Below are 24,969 nucleotides of genomic sequence, written 5' to 3'. Positions count from 1 at the left end.
AAATATTCACCTGTTTCAACAGCTGTATCCATGCACTATTAGGAAGAATGTTTTGTAGCGTAAACCAATGCATCCCCCTCCTCTTAGCTTACTGGCATTTTCTCTGCCTTTATTCTAATCACCAGCCCCAGAGAGCTCTAAAAATCAGCTCTTTCCTCCCTCCCACCGTCTCTGGTGACAGTGGGATGCTCTCAGGTGTTTAAAGCCAATTTATTTATTTTTTTTGTACTAGAGGGCAGCAACAGTGCCATAGTCACCTTGGAAACAACCATCACCCACTGTTTGCAGAACAAACAATGGTACCTTTTCAGCCAGCACAAGGCAGGCAGGGCAAGGGGCAGCCAAGCAATTCTGGGACTTACAGGAGTGTTAACATATTGCATTCATTCAGTGCGTCAAAAAATAGTTCAGCATGAGAAGCAAGGCGCTCTCAAAGTGAGAGCCTTTGGCTGGAAACCAGACAAGTGCATGGGGCTCCGAAGGTCAAAAAAGTCTCCCAAGTCAGCAACGAGGTCTTTTCCTCTGATTTTTTTCCTTGCCCTCCTGTTCCCCTCTCTCATACACACAGAAGGAAGAAAAACGCACCTATTTAAACTGATCTTATCCACGAAAAGTCAAGTGTTCAGCTTCCAAGTAGCACTCACTGAAGTTTTCTCAGCATGCCAAAATATTTTAAAGAACTGTTTACCCGCACTTGTAGTGCTTTGTACCCAATGCATCAAGAGCCATTTCCAGAAACGTTCCTTGTGAAGTTAGCGAGAATTGTGGTTATTCAGCATTTCAGACCCCATGTCTAAGCACTCAAGCAGTTATGTACCCCTCTCCTTTCAAAATAATTCCATTTTTGCGGAGCCACAGACAATCTGTTTTAAAAAACATATGAGGTACACCTGGCTTAACAGTAACTTCTGAGTGACTTCCTATCTCCTGGAAACGTCTTCATCTGCTCAAAAAAACCCACCACCACCGAACAAGTCTTTTTACCTACAACAAGCAGGAAAAAAAGCTAGATGTTTAGGGATTCAGGTTTTATCAATTTTAACACCCGCTCACAAGGCACTCGCTCTTGTGGCCGGTTGCAAGTGTAATGTTTAAAGCAGAGTGGAGACTGAGGCATCGCTCGGATACTTCAGTGCTTTATAACCTTCCCACACTGGCTTGCAGAGACCTACATCATTGAGGACAAACTGACTTAAGTCCAGCTGCCCAGCTCATCTGTACGGCTCAGCAAAGGATTGCAAGGACCTACAAAATCATGCTACCCTTTGACTTGTGCATAACCATAGCACAGGTGTGCTGTGAAGGAGTGCCAGGCACCACACACCCAGCTGAGAACTGCACTGAGGTGATGAGAGCTGCACAAAGGTACAACAAAGCAACTCCTGGACAAGATCTGTAGATTTCCACATCACAATACAAACACTTTTCTACAGCCTTCACTCACCTTCGGCAAAAAAAAAAAAAAAAAGGCAAATCATCTTAATTAGGCCATTAGAAACACTGACTGGTGCTGTCCTGCTAACTAAAGCCTCCAGCAAGCTTGTCCATGTGGGCCAGACAGGTTCACTCACGACTACAACCATGGTAGCTCAGTTGAGTCAGATTAACATTACTGAAAATCTATCTTAATGTTCATTAAGATGCAGGTTAACACATTAACTGGTCTCGCATAGCCACAAACATGGCTTTGGACATGGTAGGCTGTACCTTAAGGAGCATCAAGAGAGCTTTTTTTTTTTTTTCTCTTTAATTGTGTTCAGCTAACTCAGTTGACCTCAAACAACTGAGACACACACCCTTTTTGCCTGTCAGGACAGGGTCCTTCTCTGTCTTTCACTGCTGGGACAGGAGAAGTGAAATAGGTATAGAGGTGATTCACATGCAACCCATCCTTCACTTACTCCTAATGGGGGGTGGAGGGGAGGGAAGCACATGGGTGAAAAGCCGCAGCTGTTCCAAGGCTGTTCCAACTTTACAGCACACGATTTATGGAAAACAAAACAAGAAGAACAGAAAAATAGGATTTGAACATTACCGACCTGAAAGAATCATTATAAATACCTCCTGCTCTGTGTAAGGGCTACCCTGGGCTCCATCTGCCTTCAAGGCCAAGAAAGGAAACATTAAACTTGAAAGGCAGCCAGAATTCACTGTCTACTTTCTAACAGCACTGGGCTGTGCTTAGACAGGGAAGTCTCTACCTGTGGCAGACCAGCAGGCAGCGCGTTGGCCAAGCCTTGCTGCTGCTGCAGCTGCCTTTGCACTTCGCACCGTCATCGTGACTCCAGCCAGAGCCCGGCAGAGGACAAATACGCAGCTCTGCCCCATAGGGCTGACCTCGCCCCGAGCATCTGCAAGCAGCACCGGGTTCGGATGGAGCACGCTCCTCATGCCCCAGCAACAGGCTCTGACTCTTTTGGCACGGGCATGTGCTCCAAAGGGCCCAGACTCAGCGAGGGAGGAAGGTAAAGGTACCAGTCAGACAGGAACACTTTCCCCGCACAGGACAGCCTTCCAGCGAGCTGGGGTTGCTATTTGAGGCATCGCGACCACGTTTGCACGAATAAGGCTGGCAGATACACACACATCCCTTTTGCTCGGGCATCACTGTGAAAACTTCCCGGGGTCAGGCCGCAGCCCAGCGCACCCGGGGCCGGGCCTCCCTGCCCTGAGCGCGACGGAGAGGCAGCAGCAGCAGCAGTTGCTGCGGCAGGGCCAGCCCTTCCCCTCCCTTCCCCCCGCGCAGCCACCCCCACCCTCCAGGAGCTATATCGCAAATCCCCAGGCCGCGCCGACTGCCAGCTGACATAACTGTTTAGTCAGCAACCAGGGAGAGGAGCGGCCGCTCCCCTCCATCCTTTCCCAGCTCCTTCCCGTGGTACCTTCCCCACCACCGGCAGCCGCCAGGGAAACAATCTCTGCTCCCCAACCCTCCCCCAAGTATTCAGCTTTCCAAAAAGTTTGTCGAGCTTTCCACGTAGCTGAGGGATCAGGGTTGTTCTTTTTTTTCTTTTTCTTCCTCCCCCTCGGTGCTTTGTGTAACCCTCTTTCACCACCCTGCCCCATCCCCCAGGCGAGAGGAGATCCAGAAGCACTGCTTCTGCTAGAGCAACTTCCTCCATTTGCTGTGAGAACATCACTCCGGCCGGCCCCGCGCCCCGCGCCGCCCCGCAGAGGAAGTGCAACATAATAGCCAGGCCCCAGGTGCCAAGGTTAGCTTGTCCTTTTCCTCTCCCCGGGATGATTTCCACTCCTTTTAATACCAGCGTCATGAAGAGCCAGGGCTTCAAAGTTGTGCAAAAGTTATGAACAAAAAAAAAAAAAAAACCCCAAAAAAGCCAAAACCTGCTGAAGCACCACATGGCCTTTGCACAGTAAAAAACTTACACGTGTTTCAGAACGGTTTAACCTTTTCTATGGAGTGAAAAGTCAGGTTTCATCCACACGCACAAAAGCTGAACGACTTTAACCGTACCTTTTTAAGTCAGACAAGCCCAGCCCTTGCCAGCAAGGCAGCAGTACTACCGGCATAGGAAACTGCCCGTGCCGGCTTTCTCTGCCTGCCTAGGGCGGATGCAAGAACGACAGCATTACAAATGCCTCAGCCGAAAGGAAAACCGTATCCCAGACCAGGCTGGAATAATGAAAAGCCTGGGCAAAAGGCAAGGATTTAGTCTGTGAGGGAGATGGAGGTCATCATCCCAACCCCGCTTCTCAGAGTGCCGAGGACGCAGTTTCCACCCTCCACTCTGACACCACCTGTGTTAACTGAACACACGAGGTATTCTTTTTAAACATAGGTTTTAATGGAAAGCTTCACAATGTGTTATTTACACCATTCCCTTGTCAGTTTGCTTGCATGGTACAAAAGTGTTCATCTACTTACTCCAAAACGCAAATACTCCTAGTGCCGAGTTGTTGGAGGGAAGCTGCTATGCTGGCTCATTTTGCAAAATCCTCTGCCTTTGCAGGTGTAACAAAGGGAGATTAAAAGGTGTAACTATGCCCTAAGTGCTATGATGCTATCCATAGTTTATGCAGAAACAACATGTCCTAAACCAAAACGGTATGCTGACATCCCTTAAACAAAATGTTATTTATTTGGCTTATACAAAAGTCTATTTCACGGAGAAAAACTGAAATCTGCCCTTTCTTCCTCTCCTCCCCATAAAAAATATACACACGCTCTTTTTCGTATTTCCTCCCAGCTGGGGCATCCGTGCAACTGGCTCCAATTCATCTCATTACTAAACTGTAGAGTAACTGAGAAAATTAAAGAGTTAGCAATCTGCCTCAGTTTCTCATACGGTGAATACAAGGAGTTACTGAAAGAAAAAAAACAAATCTACAAATAGTCTCCAAATAACTAAGCAGTGGCAAAGACTGAAAATTCCCTAGAAAAGAAGAATGTTTTAAGTTCAGAACTCCTTAATTCAGTCTTCCACTAAAGTGCTAAAACCTCACATTCTACACAGGCTGCCTGCTGCCAAGAGATAGACAGCTGCAACACGTAGACACAAAAAGGAGGTGGCTTTTGGCTGGAGTTTTGGATTTCTACATGCTGCCCTGTTTTACATGCTACTCCCCCTAACAGTTATAAAAAATAACTTCAGAAATCTAAAGACAAATGGCCAATTGTAACTGATGATAACCACTGATAGAGCCTGTATCAAGTGAGCAGATGCTCTAAAGCCCCTTTACAGTCCATGTCCTCTTGCAAGACGACAACTTTCCGGGAAATGTGCTTGCTGTTGCAGTTATTGCACTTACTTGGCCTTCAGTGTACGTCTAGTTCCATATTTTATAACAGAAGTCTGAACATCCCAATAAAACCTACATCAGTCTTCACTATTACTTGCTTTAAGCTGGTATGTCTTACACAGTGACTGATACTCTGCTCCTGGCCACACAAACCAACTTCTTCCACAAAGGACACTGCACTGACACTGGCAAAGTTGCACCAGATTTGTACCAGTTCAGCCAGAACAAAACCTGGACCACAATCTTACATGATGAAACATGATCTCCTTACACAATATCAAGCGTAATTAAGAAAGATACTCTCTTAAGATGGAAATTAATTTGGGAGCAGAAAGAACAGCTAAAGGAGACCCGATTTATAGAAGCGACAGAATTTTTGCACAGCTAATGCAATGAAGAGATTTGCATCTAGAGAGCTGACAGAGAATGTGCGGTAAGGTGGGAAGATGAGACTGTCTTCACAGCTGAAAATCTCAAGCCTCTTGACACAAACGCTGTGTAGTTTTGTGCCACTTGCGCTGAGGGTCAACACCTCTCCAGAACCTCTTCCCCTTCCTCCAGCTGCTCATTCCCATGCCAGGCAAAGCCTACAGTTTGCTTCCCCTTTAGTGGCCGAAACGAAAGTTGGTAAAAGACAGAAAAAATTAAAGAGGACTGGCTACTCAGATAATTTTAGTGATAAGGCTTACAGAGAAACCCCACAAACCCTTGTCTCAGCATCTCTGAAGAGGAGCTGAGTTACAGTACAACAGAAATGGACTGCTAGAGGTGAAGGGGTAAACAAATTATGGAAACCAAAACCCCCTCCTTAAGCTGGTTTTGCTGTAGATTATAAACTGCTTCTTCATCCTATGATGCCAAATGCACGTGCAGGTTGCCAAGGAAACCATTCTGAAGTCACTAATTCAACATCATTATGAATATTTTTAGTTATCCAGGCAAAGACACACCAGAAAGGGGAAAGCTGGGAGGAAATACCTAAATATCAAAAGACTTAAGAAAAAGGCAGCTTCAAAGAGATAACTAACATCGCACACAGATCTCCATTGAGATTTTTTCCTTTGCATTGTTTGTAGTCACATACCTGGAAAAATACTTGCCTTGAAGTGGTGGGAGAGAAAAGTGTTAAATACAAGTGGTGTTAAATACAACCTTTGAAGGCAAACACCTCAAGGTACCTGAAAGATGGGGGCAAGTGGGAAAAGCAAAAGGGGTGGTGGGGGCAAGTGACTATTAACATAAACCTGCCACTCTTTCAGTACAGTTACTGGCATCATGGTACAAAGATACCCATGAACTGATAGTAGCCGTGGAGTGGATGCTTACTCTTACCTTCAACGAAGCTAGAAGCCAGAATGCAGATAAGAATATACAAGTTAAAAATGAAGCATCTTCAAATAAAACCTCCCGAAAATGGCTGTGCTGTTTTTTCAACATTGCAACTCCAAACCAGCAAAGATCCTAAGCCCAACAGAGCAGATGCAGTTCCTATCTACAAGGACAGATACAACAGACACTGCTAATGACCCCCCACCCATGGAGCCGAGCTTGGATTAGGCTCTGTGTGCAGGAATTAATCAACCCAGCAACACTGCTGCATGAATTCCTGGATCCATCCTAGCAAGCGATGCCTCCTGTTCCATCCAAGGTTGATTTGAGGCCCCTGCAAAGATAAACTGGCAAAAAGGCACTCACTCCACTTGGTTCTTCCACATTTCCTCCCAGCCCCTGTTTCGCTACAAAGACAAGATTGTTTTGATGGTTTTAGCACCATTTTTTTTAATGACCGTTGCATGGGCTTTTAAAATCTGTCCTATTGGCACTGCAATCAGAAGTCCTGTCCTCCTCTGCTATGTCTTCTCCACTGCTTCCTTGTGCCAGCACAACTAAATCAGCTGCACAGCAAGTCAGTTAGAGAACCGATCCAGCCAAAATTGAACATTTGAAAGGCAGGGGGACAAATACAAAAAGTTCCTATCAGCTTCTTGGCCTAGCATTTTAGGATGTACCTTTAAGATATTTAAGACCTTTAATATTTAGGATATGTACCCTAAGAAAAAAGGCAGTTAAGAAATTACTAATTAAAGCAACGTAAACATGTCCTACTGCTTACACACACACACAATGACTTTATGTTAGGTTTTAGGTTTTCCTGATCTAACATTCAAGAGCAGAGACACACCTGCAAAGCATATGTCACACTAAGGCTCCATTCCTCAGTCCTCATGCAGCCTTTAGGATATTAACTTTAAATTTAGGATACTAAATGTGTAGAGCTGCAATATAGCAGCACAAGCTCCCAATTCAACAGTCAGAAGTACAACCACAGGACAGCCCCTGCCTCATTTCTCCAAATAGATACGCTAGCTACTTCCAAACGCTATATAATTCACAGAGCCCTCAGAGTACAGTAGTAAGTGCTGAACAGCTTACTAGAATTGTTTTATACACAGCAACATTGAAAGATTATCTTTATAAATCAGTACTACACAATGAGCAGGGCTTGTTTCTCCTAAGACCACTATATTTCATCAATCCTGAGAAGCTTAATAAAGGGAATAAGTAACCTAGATAAAGCTGATGTCTCACTGTGAAAGGCTTTACCAAAAGGCTTGAAATTGCTAGTGTCATCCTTCACATTACGTGCAACTAAGCTCCCAGTTCTGGCAAACTGGAATCAAGTTTTTCATCAGCTAAACACAAATCAAGTAGCATGTATCATTTGGTAGGCAGGTTAAGGTAGGGCTTTAAAAGCCAAGGTTCCTTTTTAGGCTATGTCAGTACTGAAGAATGCGCAGCACTTTACACAGAGAAAGAAAGGGGTTAGCATGACCTGATCTAAACCTCTCCTTTCTCACTCTCCACTTCAGAAGCAGCTGCGTTTCAGTAGCATTGTAGGCACCAATTTGTAAAGCACCCCGGGAGCGATCTAACATAAGTAAATACAAGCAGCGTGGTTAGTACCGAAGCAAAATTCTTTTGGCTGCAAAAATTAAAATTTCCAAGTCTAGCAGCACAGAGTAGTCCTACAGGTGGACAAGTGGGTTGGCAGACTACCAAAAAAAGGGGGGGGGGATGGGAACATAATAGAGTTACATCAATAAACATTTTACTTCAAGGAGCTCAAACCAATTCCTCTGATACCTGCCAAGACCAAGCAGATGGGTGAATCCTAGTTATCATCTCATAAGCAGTCTAGCATTTGGATGAGGAAAGCAGGCAAACATTTTTGTGGGCAGTATCACTTGGTTTGGGTGGAGCTCAAAGAAATACCCCCAGAGCTGGCAAGGATAAATGCCCCTTGTCTCTGGATAAGTTGCGTTCACTGAAGTTTTAGATATGCACGGCACGCTTCACGCTGCCATTGCTGGGGGGGAAATATTAAATGGAGGGATACAGGGACACTGCTCTTAGAATCCGGTAGTGTATTTGGGAAGGAAGGCAGAGAGAGCAAAGAACCCTTTAAACAAGCAGCTCTCAAGCAATCGGGATAGAAGTAACTGAGCCAGACCTGCAAACACCCTCACCGATCAGCATCTTCTGCTTGTAACCTGCCAACACTGAGAAAGTTTCCCAAAAAAAGCTGCTGAGGAGGAGAATCCTGGCAGCACCTGGAAATCTTTAAGCCTGTCCAAGTATATGTCTTACAGCAATAAATATGTAGGCAAATAAAGTGTTTTTGGCATGTGCCTGTGATAGATGTTAACAAGGCAAACTGTAGCTTTAACAAGTGTTCAGTGAACAGCATAATCAAAAGCATGGAAGAGCTTCTGCATTAATAGCCGATACTCAGATCGGGACTCCAACCTGGGAGGAAAGCCACAGAGGTGATACAGCAGAGGTCCACAAAACCCTGAAAGGCATGGAGAAGGTCAGTAGTGAACAATTACTTGCTATTTCCCATAGTACAAGTCCTAAATGGTATCAAGTGGAAGCATCAAATGGCAGGTTTAGAAGGTTGTTTCTTCACCTCCCCTCCAACAAAGCACATAGTTAAACTGCAAAACTCACCACCACAACATGCCAAGTGTCTGTACAGGTTCAAAAAGCCACTGGACAAGCTCAGGAAAAAGGATTCTTGAACCTAAATACTGAACCTATATAAAAACCCTTTGGCTCAAGAGATTCCAGAAGCTGTACGTTGCTGGTAGCCTACACAAGGTAAGAATTATTAATAGGTGCCCTTTTGCCATATTCTGTTTTGATAAATCCACATCGATCAGCATCCTGGGCTAGATTCGCTTTTGGTCTGACTCGGTATTAGACACAAGTAGGACTCCCTCTAGTTTTCAGTTTTGCAGGCAAAAAATGCAGTATGACTTACTCCACAGGACTAAAAAACCTTCTGCCACAGATCCAGAGGCATTTCTGTCAGCTTAAAGAGGCATTCTGTGCTCCAAACCCAGGTTTCACTGGAGAAGCAGGTACCAGGAACTGCTCATTCCAGGACAGGGCAGTCCCGAGGAAACATCGCTGGAGCCACAGCTTCAGCGTGATTCAGGTCAGGGTGATTTCAGAGGTTACCGTACCACAGCTGTCTTCCCTGTCTGACTGCCAGAGGTTACCACGCTTGCAGCAGAAACGTGTTCAACTCCAAAGCTGCCCATAATTGAAGTTTTAACTACCACTCAATTCAATTGAAGCACAGCGAACTCTGAAGCGCACCACTTGGGAGAGAAGACACACATCCACGCTTCTGCCTTCTCTGCGACACAAACCAAGCCTTTCACCCAGGATCAGAGCAGAGCAGCAGGACAAGAAACCTCCGGAAAAACTGAAGTCCTTTCTGCAGCAAATGTTTGCCTGAGGCCCTCACCTAGGCAGTGAGCACAGGCACACTTACTTCCAGGCCTTTGGGCAGGGACGGTTGTTAGAGGCACATTTACGGACCACCTCCAGCAGAAGAGCCCAGCGCAGAGCCAGGCCTCTTGTTGGTACTGCCACGGGCCATATTAACTTGTCGCCTTCAATACGCATCCAGCAGAGTTCAGGTCATGGATTTGTTGGAAGTTCATCACTTATTCAAGCTTTTGTGTGAGAGGTCATTGCTGTCAAACTGTCTGCTTTCACAAGCACAAAAGCTCATGTTAAAATGTAAATACTTACAGGTGTTCCACCAGGCACTCAAGATGAAAGTCAGAGCAAATATATTAGCCCTAGCCATATTTTACAATGTTGGTAGTACTTGAATGTCATCTGTTTGTGAACCAAGGTTTTTATGTGGATTTATATGCTAGACAGGAAGCATGATCTAATGGTGAAGACACAGGACTGGATTTAGAGCATTCAGGTTCGTTTTCTGCCTCTGTTACTGTCTCCCTCTCTGACATTCAGTAAATAAATTCTTCATGCCACTGTCCCAATTGAAAAGAATGTGAATAGATGTTTTCTCAGTCCCATACAACTGCTGTGACCCTGTGTCATTTTTTGCTAATTATGACAATAATTCTGGAATGTTATAGGAAACGTTAATCCGACTCGTGAAGTTAACCTGAGTTAACAAAAAGCAAGAGCTTTACAAAAGAGCACAACGCCCTCCTCCCCAAATGCCTACGCTACGCTGTTTGTTTTTGAAGACAGAATCTCTGCAACTTATTATTACATTGGCCTTGATGGAGACAGCGTTTTGCAAATTCAGCTTTGCAACAGGCCTGGATAGGCTGGCTTACCCCTGTCGCCTAGATCTGTGCACTGCATACCACTTGCAAGCAATTCAAGCACAACTTCTGTGTTGGGGTAACACCACAAGACTAGCAGCAGGACTATGCTGGCACAGGCCTACTGGGAAAATCAACTCCCCAGCTGTGGGAAGAAGCAAAGCCGGCAGAGGCTGCAATCACCACGTCACCCTGGAATCCAGTTTCATGTCCAGTCCAACCTCGTTCTGTGATTGAGCTGCACAATTCTGGAAAAGCTGGTATCCTCTTCCCTCAGAACTTCCAGCTACACATCAGATTCTCTTGCGACTTTCGGAAACTACTGTATTAGCTACTAAATTGGAAGGAGTAATCTCAGACCCAAGAGGAACTCGCATTCATTCAGTTCAGTACCTACTGCAGGTGTGATTTTGCACTGCGCATCCCACGTCACCGAGGTCAGATAGATAGCCCCACCACCCTTTAACCACGCACAGGCTCTCACCATCAGGGACACCTGGTATCAACATACGAGGAGAGACAGCTTGGGTAAACCTCATGGCTTAACGCGAAGTGCCATCTCTCTGGATCAACACAGAGGAGTGGAAGGGAGCTGCGAACAACTGTGTTCTTCTGATGTGCATTCCCTTCCTCTGCTCAAGCAAGTGCAGGAGGCCAAGCGAGCACACATAACATGCTCCCTGCAGGATGCCACATCCTGCCGTATTTCATATGGCAAGCCAGATACTTTTCAAACGCAGTATGATGTTTGACAGTACGATCTGTCACACTGTGACAGGTTCTCAGAGACAACATAGGGGAGAGAGAAGGGAATGGGACTGACAGATTTAGCCAACAATGCCCAAATGTTCCTAGCCATGTTTCTCTTAAAAGGAAAAAAAAACAAGCAAACAGACACACCGCAAACACACACAAATTTTACACCAAGTATTCTTTCTGTTCCTTGCTTTCGCTAACTTGTTCTACTTTTATGAATTTCTCATAACTCTCACTCACTCATGCAAAACCTTCCCGTTCCTATAGAAAGCAGAGGTCTGTTTTGAAGAGGGGGAAGAAAAAAAAAAAAAAATCACAGAGGTTGTTTTACATACTGCATACCCCCTAAAACTGTTCCCAGCCCTGCTCCCCCTCGCCCCCCACACACGGTGCCGCATTTTAAGGAGCACTGGTTATGCTGACATCAGTGAGGCTCTGGGGGCCATCTAGGCAGCTGTTCCTGCTCCTGTGCATGGCCAAGAGCCAAGTCGCTCTGCCTTTTTGGTGATGTTCCCTCCTGCTGGCTACCCCCACTCCCGCCCACACGTCTGCAGGGTGGGGCGAGGTGGCCACTGGCAGCCTTTCCAAGGAAACCTAAGTGAAACAACAAAAAAAAAAAAGGGGAAAAAAAAGGCAGCTTTCATTTCCAGCCTCTGGTCAGAAATGCTCAGCAATTTTTGACAGCGTTCCATGGATTGAAGGAACTGTAGTTTTTCCTCCCGGACAGGCAAGGCTCAAGTTGCCCTTAGGACTTTGTAACCTAAAGGAGAAAAACACGTGCTCTCTCTTTCCTCTCCCCATGCGCAGGGACAGCCTGCCAGCATAAGAGACCGGCCCACAGGCCCTGCTCCGTACAGCTGTTCCCCTGTTTTAAAGCAGACCCATCCTTGGAGACAGCTGTTCTTCAGCCAAATGATGAGAGGCAGAAAGCTCACCCAGACCCACCTGAGAGTGCAAGGTGGGTGCAAGACATCTTCCAGACGCAAGAAAGAGGCCACCGCAGCACTTTTTCTTCCCTCTCCTGCTCCCCGCAAGGGCGGGACGCAGCGCCAGGGCAGGCGAGGTGTGCCAAGCCACCTTTCGGCACTGCCAGCCCCACGGGGGCAGGTTTTAGGCAACTGGCTATCTGCAGCTGGTAATCCCAGTGGCGGGGAACATCCCCATGCTGAGCCGCAGCCAGATCCGGGGAGAGAAAAGGTGACAGCCAAGCCAACTTCACGTAAGCCCTCGGAGCCTGCAGCTCAGACCCCATGTCAAGATTAGGAAAGTATGCACACACAGGGAGCACATGAGCTGCTGGAGTGCTTTCGCTTAACTCTTGCAGACACTGTATATCAAAGGAGTTTGGGTACACGGCCCCACTTCTTGCCATCTCTCTTCAAAACCAACTCTTCTCAGGCTGCAAGACCTGTGACACTTCCTCCAGCTGAGCAAAACCTTCTCAAGTAGGTCAGAAACTGAAGTCAGTGAGAGGAGTTTGGAGCTGCAGCTCACACGGGTTAAAGATTCTGGCTTGTGTCAGGAAAACTTTTCTGAAAGTTAAACGCAGGCCGCAGTCCCAAAACACTTCCCCTAACTTCACCCATGCCAGTATTTTGACTTAAATAGAACAACCTACTTAAGTAGAATTATACCTGTGTTTAAAGCGTCTGCAGGATCAGTGCTTGGTGTGATCTAGACTTGCCTCCAACATACACACACACCAGCAAATTTAAAAAATACCCTGAGAGCCATCAGGCTAAGCTGTGTTAAGACAAAATGAAAAGGATAAAGATGGCAACCCTCACCACAGCACATTTAAAATTTACATCTGCGTATGTTGTAGGATGATTCACCGGGGCAGGAGATAGAGGGATGCCTGAAGGCTACAGCTGGAAGCAAGAGACGGGTCCCTAATACTCAGTTTATCTGGGCAAAGAGGACTCTCAAAACCAAGTAGATCTGTACACTATCAGCACCAGAAACACTGAGGATTCTAGGAGTTACTTAGGATTTTTTCAATTTTACCTCTTCTAAGGGATAATAATTTAAGTACAGTAATGTTAGCAATCCTGAACTGCAAAGGAACCCCCCTTCAGCCAAGAAACAAACTCGACTCCTTCCTTCTCTGTACCCAGCACAGAAGCAGCAGATACAAACAGGAGTTTCCCTGGAACAAACCAGTCAAATTCATTCAAATCTTCCTGAAGCGCAGCAGGGCAGAACCCATTCCTGTTCCCAGAGCTTATTACAGTAACATGACTAAACATGCTCAGCAGTCCAATGTGATAGGATGCATCCATTTGCTGATGCCAGAGGAAGATGCATGTCTCTTCTACATGGCACTGCTCTCGCAGGCTGCTTTTCAAAAGATGTTTTGAAAAGCGACCTGCTGCGTACATTCTTAACAAGTCATAGTATCACCGGCTGTACAAGTGTTTGACCTCTACTTGCTATGCACTGTGGACAAAAATCTGACATCAGCTTATCCCAACCTTAGTAACACCAAACTGCTTGCTCCTACAAAGCTTGCTGGGACAGACTAAGACAACGCACCAATAAACTCCTAGACAGACCCCTGGAGTGTTGAAAATGCAACTAGTTTAGTACATGAGCCCACATGTTTTAAATTTGGGTTGGTTTAATCCAAGTAAGTAACCTGATTAAAATGGAAGTCTTCTCTGGAGGTCTTATTTCTAGATGTTTCCATTACTCCATATGCTTTCATGTTGTATAAACATAACAAATGATACATACATCACTGTTGGGATGATTTAAGAATTCAGTTTAAAGCTACAACACAAGTCACTCAAGGCAAGAGAATTAGATTACTTTGTGAACAGCAAGAGCCAGCAATTGCACTTCATTTTAGTCTTGGGAAGGTGACGTATTGAGGACGTGACATCTTTCTGTTCCCAGTTTCTTCTTCTAATTTCTCAATTTCAGAACCTTGACATTTGTCATTTTTACATACAGACCTAAAGCAAAAGGGAGAAAGGACGACATGGTCTGACTGTGATGCTTTAAAACACATATTAAAGCTAGGAGTGGTTTTGCTTCTAAACCAAACCACCAGACACAGATCCCCCCAAAAATAAAAAAATAATCTTTGTCCCTCATGTGCAAACTAGGCATTTATGAGAGCTGCCCAAATTCTGCCTTGCAACCAAAGCTCTGTTTATATGCAGACACCGCAGCAGCAGCAGTGCAGGTTCCCAGCATGCCTCAACCTTGATATCTGGAAAGGCTCCACTATGGGGTAAGAAGATAGTTATAATTAAACATTTATACTGAGGTAGTGCCGAGCAGGTCAGTTCCACAATGTGTTAGGTGGCTTTTCAAAACTCAGTAATTGAATGCTGATCCCTGCCCCGAAGAGTATACAGTGTAGGAAATCAAAGCATAACACTTGGCATCTGTATACTGGGAATTAAACAAAGACCACCAGCAGCTCATTTCTTGGGTCTTTGGACTAGGCAGCTCTTATAAACATCCATTACCAGAAATAGTGGAAATTTTTAAATCAGCAGTCTGGACTTTCCTAATCCACATCTGTGCTACTGGGTTGTGCAGCTCTGTTTGATTCACTAGCTGGGACAGTAACTACAGTGTACAATTTGCACATGCTGTTGGCATCTTCTTGTCCAGTGTGAATTATTTTTGGCCCAAATACTTTTCAGCAATCATTTTGAAAAGACAGCAAGCACACAAACGGAAACATTTACTGCAAGTCAGACGATTCAGGCAGTGCAGGCACGAAAGACGCTGCCAATGCATGAGGTCAAAAGTCAGGCAACAGCAGATCCTTCTGCACAGGGTCACCCAATACTCCAGAACGATCCCAGGCAGGCATCAGTACATCTACTATGCAATACTAGCATACGTCGTCGGCTATCAGGCAGACCATGGCCACATGCAAGTCTGTGGCGTTGCAAATCCACTAACCCACATCTTTTCCTATGGAGATTAAGAGTTATGCAATGGTGTAAATACAAACTCTGGCCCCAAACACGCAGGGGCCATCTCTGCCCCAGATCCATCCTTGGGGAGAATACGCTACATTCCCCTTTTCCTGCAGGGAAGGACAAGTCCTCCTCCCACTCATCAGAGCAAATATACTCAAGAAAGTTAAAGCCCAGCCTCTAGGATTTAGAAGAGGGATGCAGCAATGGCCACACTGTTTCAGCGATGCCCAAAACCAGTATGGAAGAGAATTTAGTCAAAACAGGCTATTATATCACAAATTCAGTTTGCTGTTTATCAAACAAGCTCCGAAAATAGATGCACTGACCTCATAACTACACCTGTAGGAATTTCAAGCACCAGAAAAATAAAAAGACACTATTAGTGTTTCAGTTTTTTAAAGTTTCCTGGCGTCTTTCATGCTATGAATGCTCAAGAGCTTTCAGCTGTATATATACCCCACATAAAATCTTAGTCCAGTGAAGCCTGAAAGAATTTTGCTGTTGATTCAAATGAAGCCACGTTTTCCACTTCTACATACTATTTACACATCTATTGATTTATTTAACACATAGCAGCAACCGTAATGGGGCACGATCTGTGTTCAGCTCGGCCCACTTAACTGTTCTGTGAACACCTTAACTTTTGTTTGCTGACTTTTGAGCATTTAAAATTAGTAACCTTACCATTTATTTCTATCTTTTTTTTGTTTCTCAAGGGAAAAGAGAATGATGGAAAATCCTCAGTCACTAGATTTAAAGAGCTTACAAGTTCCAAAAGCTTTGCAAGTAGAGATTGGGAATTGCTTGAACTGCAGTTAGCGGGGCTGCAGAGTTTACAGAATCCACCAGTTCCTTCCTGCAGAGTTTATAATCTGCATGGCTTCCTCCCAAGGTAACCGGCATCCACTCTGAGGTACGGATCATTTCACCCACCCCTAGCAATTCACCCTCTGGTTAGGTCAAACATTGTGGCCACTTCACACTCAGCAAAAAGACACTGCCATTTCCCAAAAAGGAGGAATGGAGACAGAGGATGAAGAAGATTTATCCCACAAAGTGTAGGTAGCACTGATATGAAAATAAAATCTTCCCTATTTAAAGAAAAGCACAGTTTCTAACAATAAACTGAGTTTACACCAGGGAAATAGCGGCACTGTGGTACAGCCCTCTTCACCCTTTTGGAACATGGAGAGTCAGGCTCCTGACAGTTCAAAGACTGCCAGGAGATCTCACCAAGCAGAAAAGCCACCTATCTGCTGTAAAGGCTGGAAGTTGCTCCAGGACTTGTTCCAGAAGCTGCCAAGGACCACAGTCTTGAACCTTACTTGGAAATGTACTAAGCAACACCTGGCTGAACCATGTGATAAGGAGGAAGAACAAATTATACCTGCAGCTGTTAGAAAAACACAGCAAAATAAGTATACCCTCCAAATCAACATAATACAAGGCATAAGTTACGTCTCTGTAGAGAAGCACTTGTCATTGCACTGATACTTCTTCCCCTGGAAAATAACAGTCAAACCTCACAAATGGAAGCCCTTAGTAACCCAGCTACATCTCCTCCACAACCAGCTTCTACAGCATGCACTTCCACTTCAGCGTCTCCTTCAGTGTCTCACTTAAAAAGCAAGCCTCTTCCCGCAGCTTTCCTTCCTTCCATCCAAAAGCATCAGGATGTATAGACAGCAAAATATGTGAGTTGTGCTAAAAGTTATCCAAGTGAACACCGATTCAGGATACCATAAGGCTTCTGGGGAGAGGGAGGGGATGAAGCAAGCAAGCACATGCACAACACACCACAGCCACCTGTTGTCCTCAATACACAGGCAACTGCATCAACATCAGAAAAAATGCACACACAAATGAAGAACAGCACACAGGTATTCAAGTCCTGGCTGCTTCTCATGTTCGCAAAACACTAAGAGCAATGAGATATAATGAACTTAATTTAATGAAGAAAATGCATTTTGTATAACAAAAAGAGGAACTTAAACTAGGTTCTCTCCCTTACCCAAAGCTGTGAGTGGCCCAAATTAAGTGATATTGCTCCCTAAAGGAAATAGAAGTCCTGCTGCTTATTGGTGCAAAATCCAGAGCAACTCTCCCTTGTCCAAGCCGTAATGTTAGCAGTGTGAAGGAGCGTGGCCTGAACACAGGAATGGAATTTATTGCTGTGATGCAAGCACTCTGAGCAAAGCACTCCCAGGTACCGATACACCTGAACACTGACATCACCTGCTGTACAAAACGGGACTAACAAGGGCTTGAGTTAAAGGCAGCTAATCACACACAATAAAAGCAAAGGCCAGCTACACTTCAACGTGAACGTTCTGCTTCTCTCATCTTCAGAGAAGCACATACCTAAATCAACTAAAAAAAAAAGGTTTGTCAATGGATGATCATCCTCCGTTTTCAAAGGACGGATGATGCAGGCCACCCATTCCTAAAACTCCTACGAGTACGTTTGTGCTGTTTCAAGAAAGCACGTGCTAACACCTGCCAAAATATCCACCAGGAGATGACAAGTGGAAAAGTCTTACATGTATCACAGGCTGCCACTTCCAATATTAACCACAAAATACATTTATGTTTTAGAAGTGAATTAGCAAGTCACTCAGGCACATCAGCATAGAAAATATCAAAGACGTTTAACCTACTTTTTACCCAGAGTGACTTAAAAGTCAAAATTCAGTTTTTCAAAGATGACAGAAATTACACTGGGAAGTCACTTGTCCACTGTGTGCAGCCAGCTCTCCCACACTTTTTGAGAGCTCTACACAAATAACATCCCTCATGGAAAGAGACCTTCAAAGACACTTCAAGCACCAGGATGAGGGAATGTCTTCTTGAAAAGGAAAAAGATCTCTAGAAATCCTGAGATTAAATAAGTAAATAAATAAGATTAAACACAAAACATTTTTGCTCAGGATGGTTAGGTGCAGGAAAACAGTGGAATTTGAAAGTTGCATTCCAAGTATTTCTATGGGAAGATGAGCAATGGGGATGAAGACGTAATCAAGGCCTGAAAGGCCTCCTTCTCTAATGGTCTTTGGAATACCTATTTTAGTTCGGGAGCCTAACAACACCCCGTGGGGGATTTTGACAGCTTTTCTTTTCCCTTGCTGTAGCACCTCTGCCGATGGCTGGGACTCTGCAGGTGAATCCTCTTGTTAAAACAGCTGCCTTTCTCTACATCTTTAAAGAGGTATTCAGATTCTCTTAGCCTTACTTAGTTGAATCACTCTGAATAAACAAGTCTCCACCCATCGACTACTTCTTTTGTGTAAAGCACCTATTCAAAGGCAACCACCTTTATTGATTGCTGGGCTGGCCAACCTGAAAGCTGAAATGCCACTATTAGAAAAAAAAAAAAAAAAAAAAAAGAAGGCAAGGAAAGAAAAAAAAAGAAAGTGGGATACACCAGAAGGCCTGTGTTGTTTCTAAGGGAAGCACAGGTCCAGGTGCTGCTCAGCTACACCAGGACGATTCCTTTCTGACTACAGGAGGCTGCTCTAACAGGTTTAACACCGACACAGCCGCGAGCCAAGTATCCCACTGCCTCTTCTCCCTTTTGTCCAGGCCCTTTTCCTTGTTCTGACCCTTTTCCAGCACAACACAAACAAGCCAACCAACGGGAGTCCACAGCATATGCCCCAGCTGGCAATTATTTGTACTTTTAATATTTCATAATAAAGCACTGGCCTGAACTCTAAGTAAGTTTTGTCACCCTGCTCTGAGCAAAATGCTGAGGGAAGGGGGGTGAGATGCTCTGGTACTGCTGCCTTGGAAGCCCACACTCTTCTAAGTTACTGGCCCTCAAATGTTGCTATTCAAAACAGAGGGGCAGGGTGGGGCGGAGGGAACACCTTCAGGTGGGAAAAACATCATGACTGGCAAACATCAAAGATAAGCCATCATCAGATTTCTTGCACTGAAGAAGAACAAAGAGTCAATGCTCCTGAAATTCCTGTTCAGAAGTACCCCAGAACAGAGCCAGCACTTCCCACCTCAGCCAACCTCACCTATTTTCATTTGTAATCAAATGCTGATAACCAAACCTGGCCTGGCAAAGCTCTGCAAGTTTCAAGCCCTTCCTGGCTCCACACAAATAGCTAACTTTTCCGTCTATCACCAGAGAGTGGCACTTTCAAAGATACCCAAGTCCTGCCTTTGAAATCACTGCCTATAAAGATGCTTCTGAGGGTGGGGGGGACACAACGACGCGGGGGGGACACGATGACACGGGGACGACATGACACAGCTCCCATAGTCGCTCATTTACGTAGGATATTTAACACACACCCCCCCAAAAAAACCAACAAAAAACAAACCTCAACACATACAAAGGATTCCTCATATGTACCCCCAAAGAGAATCTGCTTTGACTGCTGAGCAACAATTTGGCAAGTCAGATCTCCCACCTAAAAACAAGAAACAAGCCATTGTGCGGTCTCAGAGGGCAATTCCTTCTCACCCCCAAAGTTTACATCTGCTCCTTGAGATGCTTCCCAGCAAAGCTGCAGCATACCTGAGCACTCCATCCATGATGGAGCTGTACTCAAAAGGACACGAAACAGTTCCTGGCCTCCTTCCAAGCTGCAGAATACTCTTGAAAAAGTGTATTTTAAAGCTGTAATCCCATGACTGACCATCTTGCTTGAATTCAAAAGGGAGGTAAAAGAAAAAGACATGGAGCAACAGGCATTCTCGCTACCTTCAGGAGAACCAAAAGCTGCACTACCATCCTCCTCTACAATTACCTCCCAAGAAAGAAGCCACCACATCACCAAGGCAGCTCTCTCAAACTGGCCCAGTAACATGGTCCAATAACGCACTCATTTTAAAACCTTTACTGTGCTGAAAGAGACATGATTTCACATGTTTTAAGAGTGTATACCTAAAACACAGATTTCCAAATGTAGGCATCATTCATCAAAAAGTTAAAAGGGGCTTTTTCTGCACATGCATGGATTTCAGACTAACAGGATTTACTTGTTTTCTGCCTGTTCCTGGGGAACCTTTGCAGTTTCTTTTTTCCCAAGACTGTCCCTACAGGCTGTTATCCAACATACATCAGATGCTCTTGGAGCAACAGATAACTCTGCAAGGACACTTGCAAAGGGCACAAATCGAGGGCCCAATGCTGGTAAAATTTAGGCATACTGGGGGAGGGTGGAATTACTCCTGTATGTAGATAACTTGAACACTCGACACAGTCCCCTGGAAAGCTTTATTCATGCACCTAAGTATTTTTTCAGATGTTTTACTATCGAAAAATGTATTTTAAGTCAATAAAAAATGTATTGCAACTTAAAAAGTGAATCCCTTAGAAAAACACGCAGGTTAATTTTAGCATCCTTCTGTTTAGCTGCTTAGCAACACTTATCCTATGACCTTCTAAGCACCACCTACTTTTACAAGGGATAATGAACACAACCAAAGGGATTTATCTATATGTTTTTAATCTATACAATGTTAGCACATGAACAGTTTTTATTTAAATGAGAAAGCCAACTGAGAGCAATCCAAACTATTTCTGCTTAAGAAGAAACTTTCACAGGCTAAAGTCAAGCTGCTGTTATGATTGTAGTGTGACTTTGATGTAGGCAAAGTGATAAAATCCTTAAGGACTGAGAAAAGCACTACAGAAGTCAATGTCTGTATGCCTTGGGAAAGACTGCACTTGCCTTTGGTATCAAAGGAGATTATAGATATTACCAACAGATAATGAAGACATTCAGCTTTCCCAGTTTTGAAACTTCAAGAATCTCCTGACCCTCAGAATCAAAACAAAAAGCCATCTGATCAGAGGGTCACTGAATATTGTAAAGAGTAAAGAATGGGCACACAACCTGAGTGAGCCCAGTCTGAGTAAGATGTTTCACTACACTGAAATCTGCAAGCAAATGAAGTTTCAAACACCCAGGTCCAGTGAAAAAACAAACGAACACCTCAGAAAAAGTCAGCAAACACCCTGTTATATTCTGTCTTAATAGCAAGCCAAAAATATATATTCTTTAGGTTCATTAGTTATTAAAAGAAACATGTAAGAGTAGCTACATAGTCACTACTGATGGACAAACAAGAGTTTGACAACTAGAAGCTGCCTGTGAAATTAGAGCAGGAAAAAAGTTTACTGGATTGTACTTGAAGGATGGTGTTTTTTCAACTACATAATATGATTCAGTTCCAAATACGGCTGCCGGGAGGAGGAAGGTGAGGGACCGCAAGAGGCCACATCGGGCTGAGCACAGCTGCCCTGTAGCAAGAGAGGAGGCTGTACGTGTCCCTGCCGGCAGGTGAGGGAGAGCCCCGGTACTCTTGATTGATTAGATGATGGATTCATGCTGTTTCTGGGTTTCTAACAAACAAAAGGGCCTATTCTTCCCTGCATGTACCCAACTCCCGTTAAGGCTAATCGGCATTATGCAAGCACATCGAGAAAAGACTATATACCCTTAAGTCTTCAAAGAGAAAATTAAAACCTAAAACAAATATGGCTGGCCTGACCCTGAGTCACAGCATCCCTTTCACGCACACTGACCCTGTGGAAAACAGGAACTGCGGTAACAAAACTCAGTGCTTGTGTCAAAACGACAGACCTCAACGAAAAAACTTTAGCCATCATAACAGCTGTCTACTGTGCGCTGCAGGGGTGACAAGACAGCGTTTATTTAGCAACCGCTCCTGTTGTTAATAAGCAATTTTTTTTTTCCAAGGCACGAGGCTGGGTGTTGGAATGGTAAGAAACATCAACTGCATTTGCTGTTTCTCCTAGACCACTGCCCCCAAATCACACTGAACTAGCTGACGTGCAGCTACTTTCTCAAATACGTAACCACACTTGATCTTATCTACAACAGAAGACAGGAGAAAAGAGGGAGTTGGGATTAAAACTGGATGCTTGGTTCCCCCTCTCTTCCCTCCAAAAATCAGTTTGGTGGCTCCCGGGCAAGATGCTGGCTCCTCGGCAGGCAGGACCAGAGCATCAGCTCCAGGCCGGACACCCCGGTGCAGCCGTGGGAGGGCGGCGGGGCACGGAGGCGCCCGGGCCTCCGCGGGGTGCGCAGCTGGGCCGGGCAGGGAAATGTGCTGAGCCAGGAGAAGCACTCTCCTCCTCCTGCGTAACCCGGCGAGGATGCCGAGCAGGCGAAGACACTGCAGCCGAGAGGTGAAAAGGGGAAAAAGGGGAAAAAAAAAAAAAGTAAAGAAAAAATGGGGGGGGGAGAAAGCAAGCGTTCGTGCAGAGGGGAGGCGGGGGAGAAGTGCAGGGAGAAGAAGCCAGAGGAAACTTATCTGCGACATGACAAAGTTCAATCCACCGCCCTCCCTCCTCTGCTGAAAAAAAAAAAAAGTTGCAGCATCTCGGCGCGCCGCGCTCCCCGCGGCCCGGCCCGGCCCGGCCCAGCTCGGCCCGGCCCGGCCCGGCTCTGCCCAACAACAGCCGCGCCCGGCCCGGCCCGGCCCGCGCCCCTGCACCGTCGGCGGATGGGGAGTGGGGGGAGAGCCCAGCCCGAGCATTATTAAGTGGGCGGGAGGATCTGCCTCGCATCCTCACCGCGGCCCCCGCGGAGCCCCCGGGGGGGGGGTCCCGGCCCGTAGCAACGGCGATGGGGAGCGCAGTCGCCTGAGAGACGGGTCGCGGCTGGCTCCCATCCGCACGGGGCACCGCGGCGCTGGCGGAGGGGGGGCGGCAGCCGCGCGGCCCGAAACTTTGTTTTCACCCGAAACACCGTCGCTGCGGGGGGGGTGGGTGTCTCCACTGCCCCCCACCCCCCCGCCATGATGGGGGGGTGAAGGGGGCGAGGGCGGCCTTGGGCTGGACCCACCACCACCACCCCCCCCCCGGCTCGGATGCTGCCCGGCTCCTTCCTGTAGTGGTGACGCCGCCCGGGCGTCCCTGCCCGCCGCTGGCTCCGCCGCGCAGGGATGTGTCCCTGGCACCGCACAAAGGCAGCGGGACGGGGAGGACCCGCGGGGGGCAGCGCCCCCCCCTCCCCGGGCCTGGCTCCCCCCCACCGCCGCGCAGGCCGAGAGGGGAAAGGACACGCACGTCCCTACCGCGGAGGGGGGGGTGTTGGTGGAGAAAGAGGAGGAAAGGGGCAAAAATAAAGTAAAATAAAAAAGAGGGGGAGAGAGGAGAGAGGAGAGGTACCGGGGTACCAGGGAAGGGTAGGCACGGCCGGCCGGCCCCGCCGGGGGGGGAATAGAGGGGGGGCGGAAAGTCAGCGGAGAGATGCGCGGCGCAAGCCGGCTGTACCTGCGAAGAAGGAGCGCCTTCATCCCAACTTCCCAGCTCCGACGCGGCCCTCCCCGTCCGGGAAAAGCGGGCAGGGGCCGCCGCGGGACCCGCCGCCACCGCCGGCAGGAAAGTAAGCCCGAAGGAAAAGTTAAAAGGCAACCGGCTGCGGGCTCGGGAGACGGGGGCGAGCCGGGCTAAAAGATGTTGCTTCCTCGCAGCCCCATCCAAATTGTGGCGGTGGCTGGTTAAAAATAAACTTTGCAGCAGGAGGGGGGGGGGGATGATCTGGCCGGATTCCTGAGCTCAGACGGTTTAATATGGATGAGCATCAGGTCCTGAAGGCAAAACGCCGCGGCTGGTGCCGCTGGTTGGTAGAAAGTCTGCAACAGGGAAGGGGAAAAAAAAAAAAAAAAAAAAAAAAACAGGAGCCGCGGAGGGAGGAGAGGAGAGGGAGGAGCGGGGGAAGGGAAGAGGGAGGCTGCACGAACTCATCATCATCTCCACCGCTGCCAGGGAACTTTTTTTCCTCCTCTTTTTTTTTAAAGGAAACTTTTTTTCCCCTCCTAACAACCATTTAATTTTCTAAAGAAGTCGCGCGACCAGCCGACACGCTGCAACGTCCTCGCTCCCCGCGCCTGCCCCCTCCCAGAAGTTTATTTTTCCTCCTCTTTCTTCTCCCCCCCCCCCCCCGTTAAGAAAAAGAAGCAAAAAAAAGAGATCCCTCTGGAGTTAAGGCACGCTCCTGCCCTTTGTGAGGGAGCGCGGCGGCCGGGCAGCCCCGCGGTACTTACGCCGGACTTTGCTGGGGCTGGGCTGCTTGCGCCGCGACATGCCGGGAGGATGGGCCGTTGGGGGGGCGCGGGGGCGCGCCGGGGGGAGCGCGCACGGGAGGGAGCCGCAAACTTGTTCCGGAAAAAGGAATCAAAATGGCGTTTCTGTGGATGTGCAAAGTTCATCAACTCCGCGCTAACTTCCCGTCCTCCGCGCCTCCCTGGAGGGGAGAGATGGGCACGGTTAGGGACCCCGCCGCGCCGCGCTCCGCGGGCGCCCCCGCCCCCTGCCCGCCCCCGCGCTGCCCCGCGCACCCTGATAAGGAGACACATCACGTGTCGCTCCGGCTCCTCTCCCGGGGACGCGCTACCGCGGCGGCAGCAGCAGCCTGTTGCAAATAGCATCTCTATCTCGCCCTCGTCGCGGGGAGGGGCGCCTCTAAGGACAGGAGCGAGCACAACTTCCCCCCCCACCACCACCACCTCCGCCCGGCCCGCCGCGCACCGGCCCCCGCCGCCGGCAGCGCAGCAGCGGGATGCCCCGGGCAGGCGCGCGGGGGGGGGGGGGGGGAAACGGCCAGGTGCCACGCGGCGCCCCGCGCCCTCCCGCCGCTCCACCGGCCGCGCCCGCGGGGCTCTCCCGGGCGGGCCTGGCCGTCCGGCGGCCGTGCTCCCAGCCGGGCGTGCGTGTCCCCCGACAGCCGGCGGCTGTCCTCGGCCGCGGCGTGCGCTCGGGACTGGAGCGCATCCGGAGCCGCCAGCGGCGGCCGGTGGCGGTAACGCGCTGCCGGCTGCTGGCTTTAGGAATTCATCTGGGCTCTCCGCTGGCCGTGGAAATG

At 47.3% G+C, this 24,969-nt stretch overlaps 1 protein-coding gene across 10 annotated transcripts in view; it reads right to left on the bottom strand.

Moving 5' to 3' along the window:
- RREB1 (ras responsive element binding protein 1) overlaps positions 1 to 24,651 on the bottom strand; it is a 126,268-nt gene extending 101,617 nt beyond the window's left edge. For 4 of the 10 annotated variants that reach the window (XM_054817128.1, XM_054817125.1, XM_054817129.1 and 1 more), the window contains exons 1-2: positions 24,446 to 24,586; positions 24,152 to 24,351 (exon numbers count right to left, since the gene is read on the bottom strand). Coding sequence is in view for 2 of the 10 variants with exons in the window: in XM_054817123.1 (XP_054673098.1) it covers positions 24,152 to 24,191 (40 nt within the window). In the remaining 8 variants the exon portion in view is untranslated. Of the gene's footprint in view, positions 1 to 9,085; positions 9,650 to 19,449; positions 19,540 to 23,378; positions 23,722 to 24,151; positions 24,352 to 24,445; positions 24,587 to 24,635 lie in introns of those variants that run through there. The other 6 variants (XM_054817126.1, XM_054817131.1, XM_054817132.1 and 3 more) reach the window with 4 other exon arrangements.
- Positions 24,652 to 24,969: the final 318 nt, after the last annotated feature.

The sequence above is a fragment of the Grus americana genome, chromosome 2 (genome assembly GCF_028858705.1).
Source record: "Grus americana isolate bGruAme1 chromosome 2, bGruAme1.mat, whole genome shotgun sequence".
NCBI lineage: Eukaryota > Metazoa > Chordata > Aves > Gruiformes > Gruidae > Grus > Grus americana.
The sequence above is the reverse complement of the archived record's forward strand: the minus strand, read 5'-3'. Positions and strand labels throughout refer to the sequence as shown.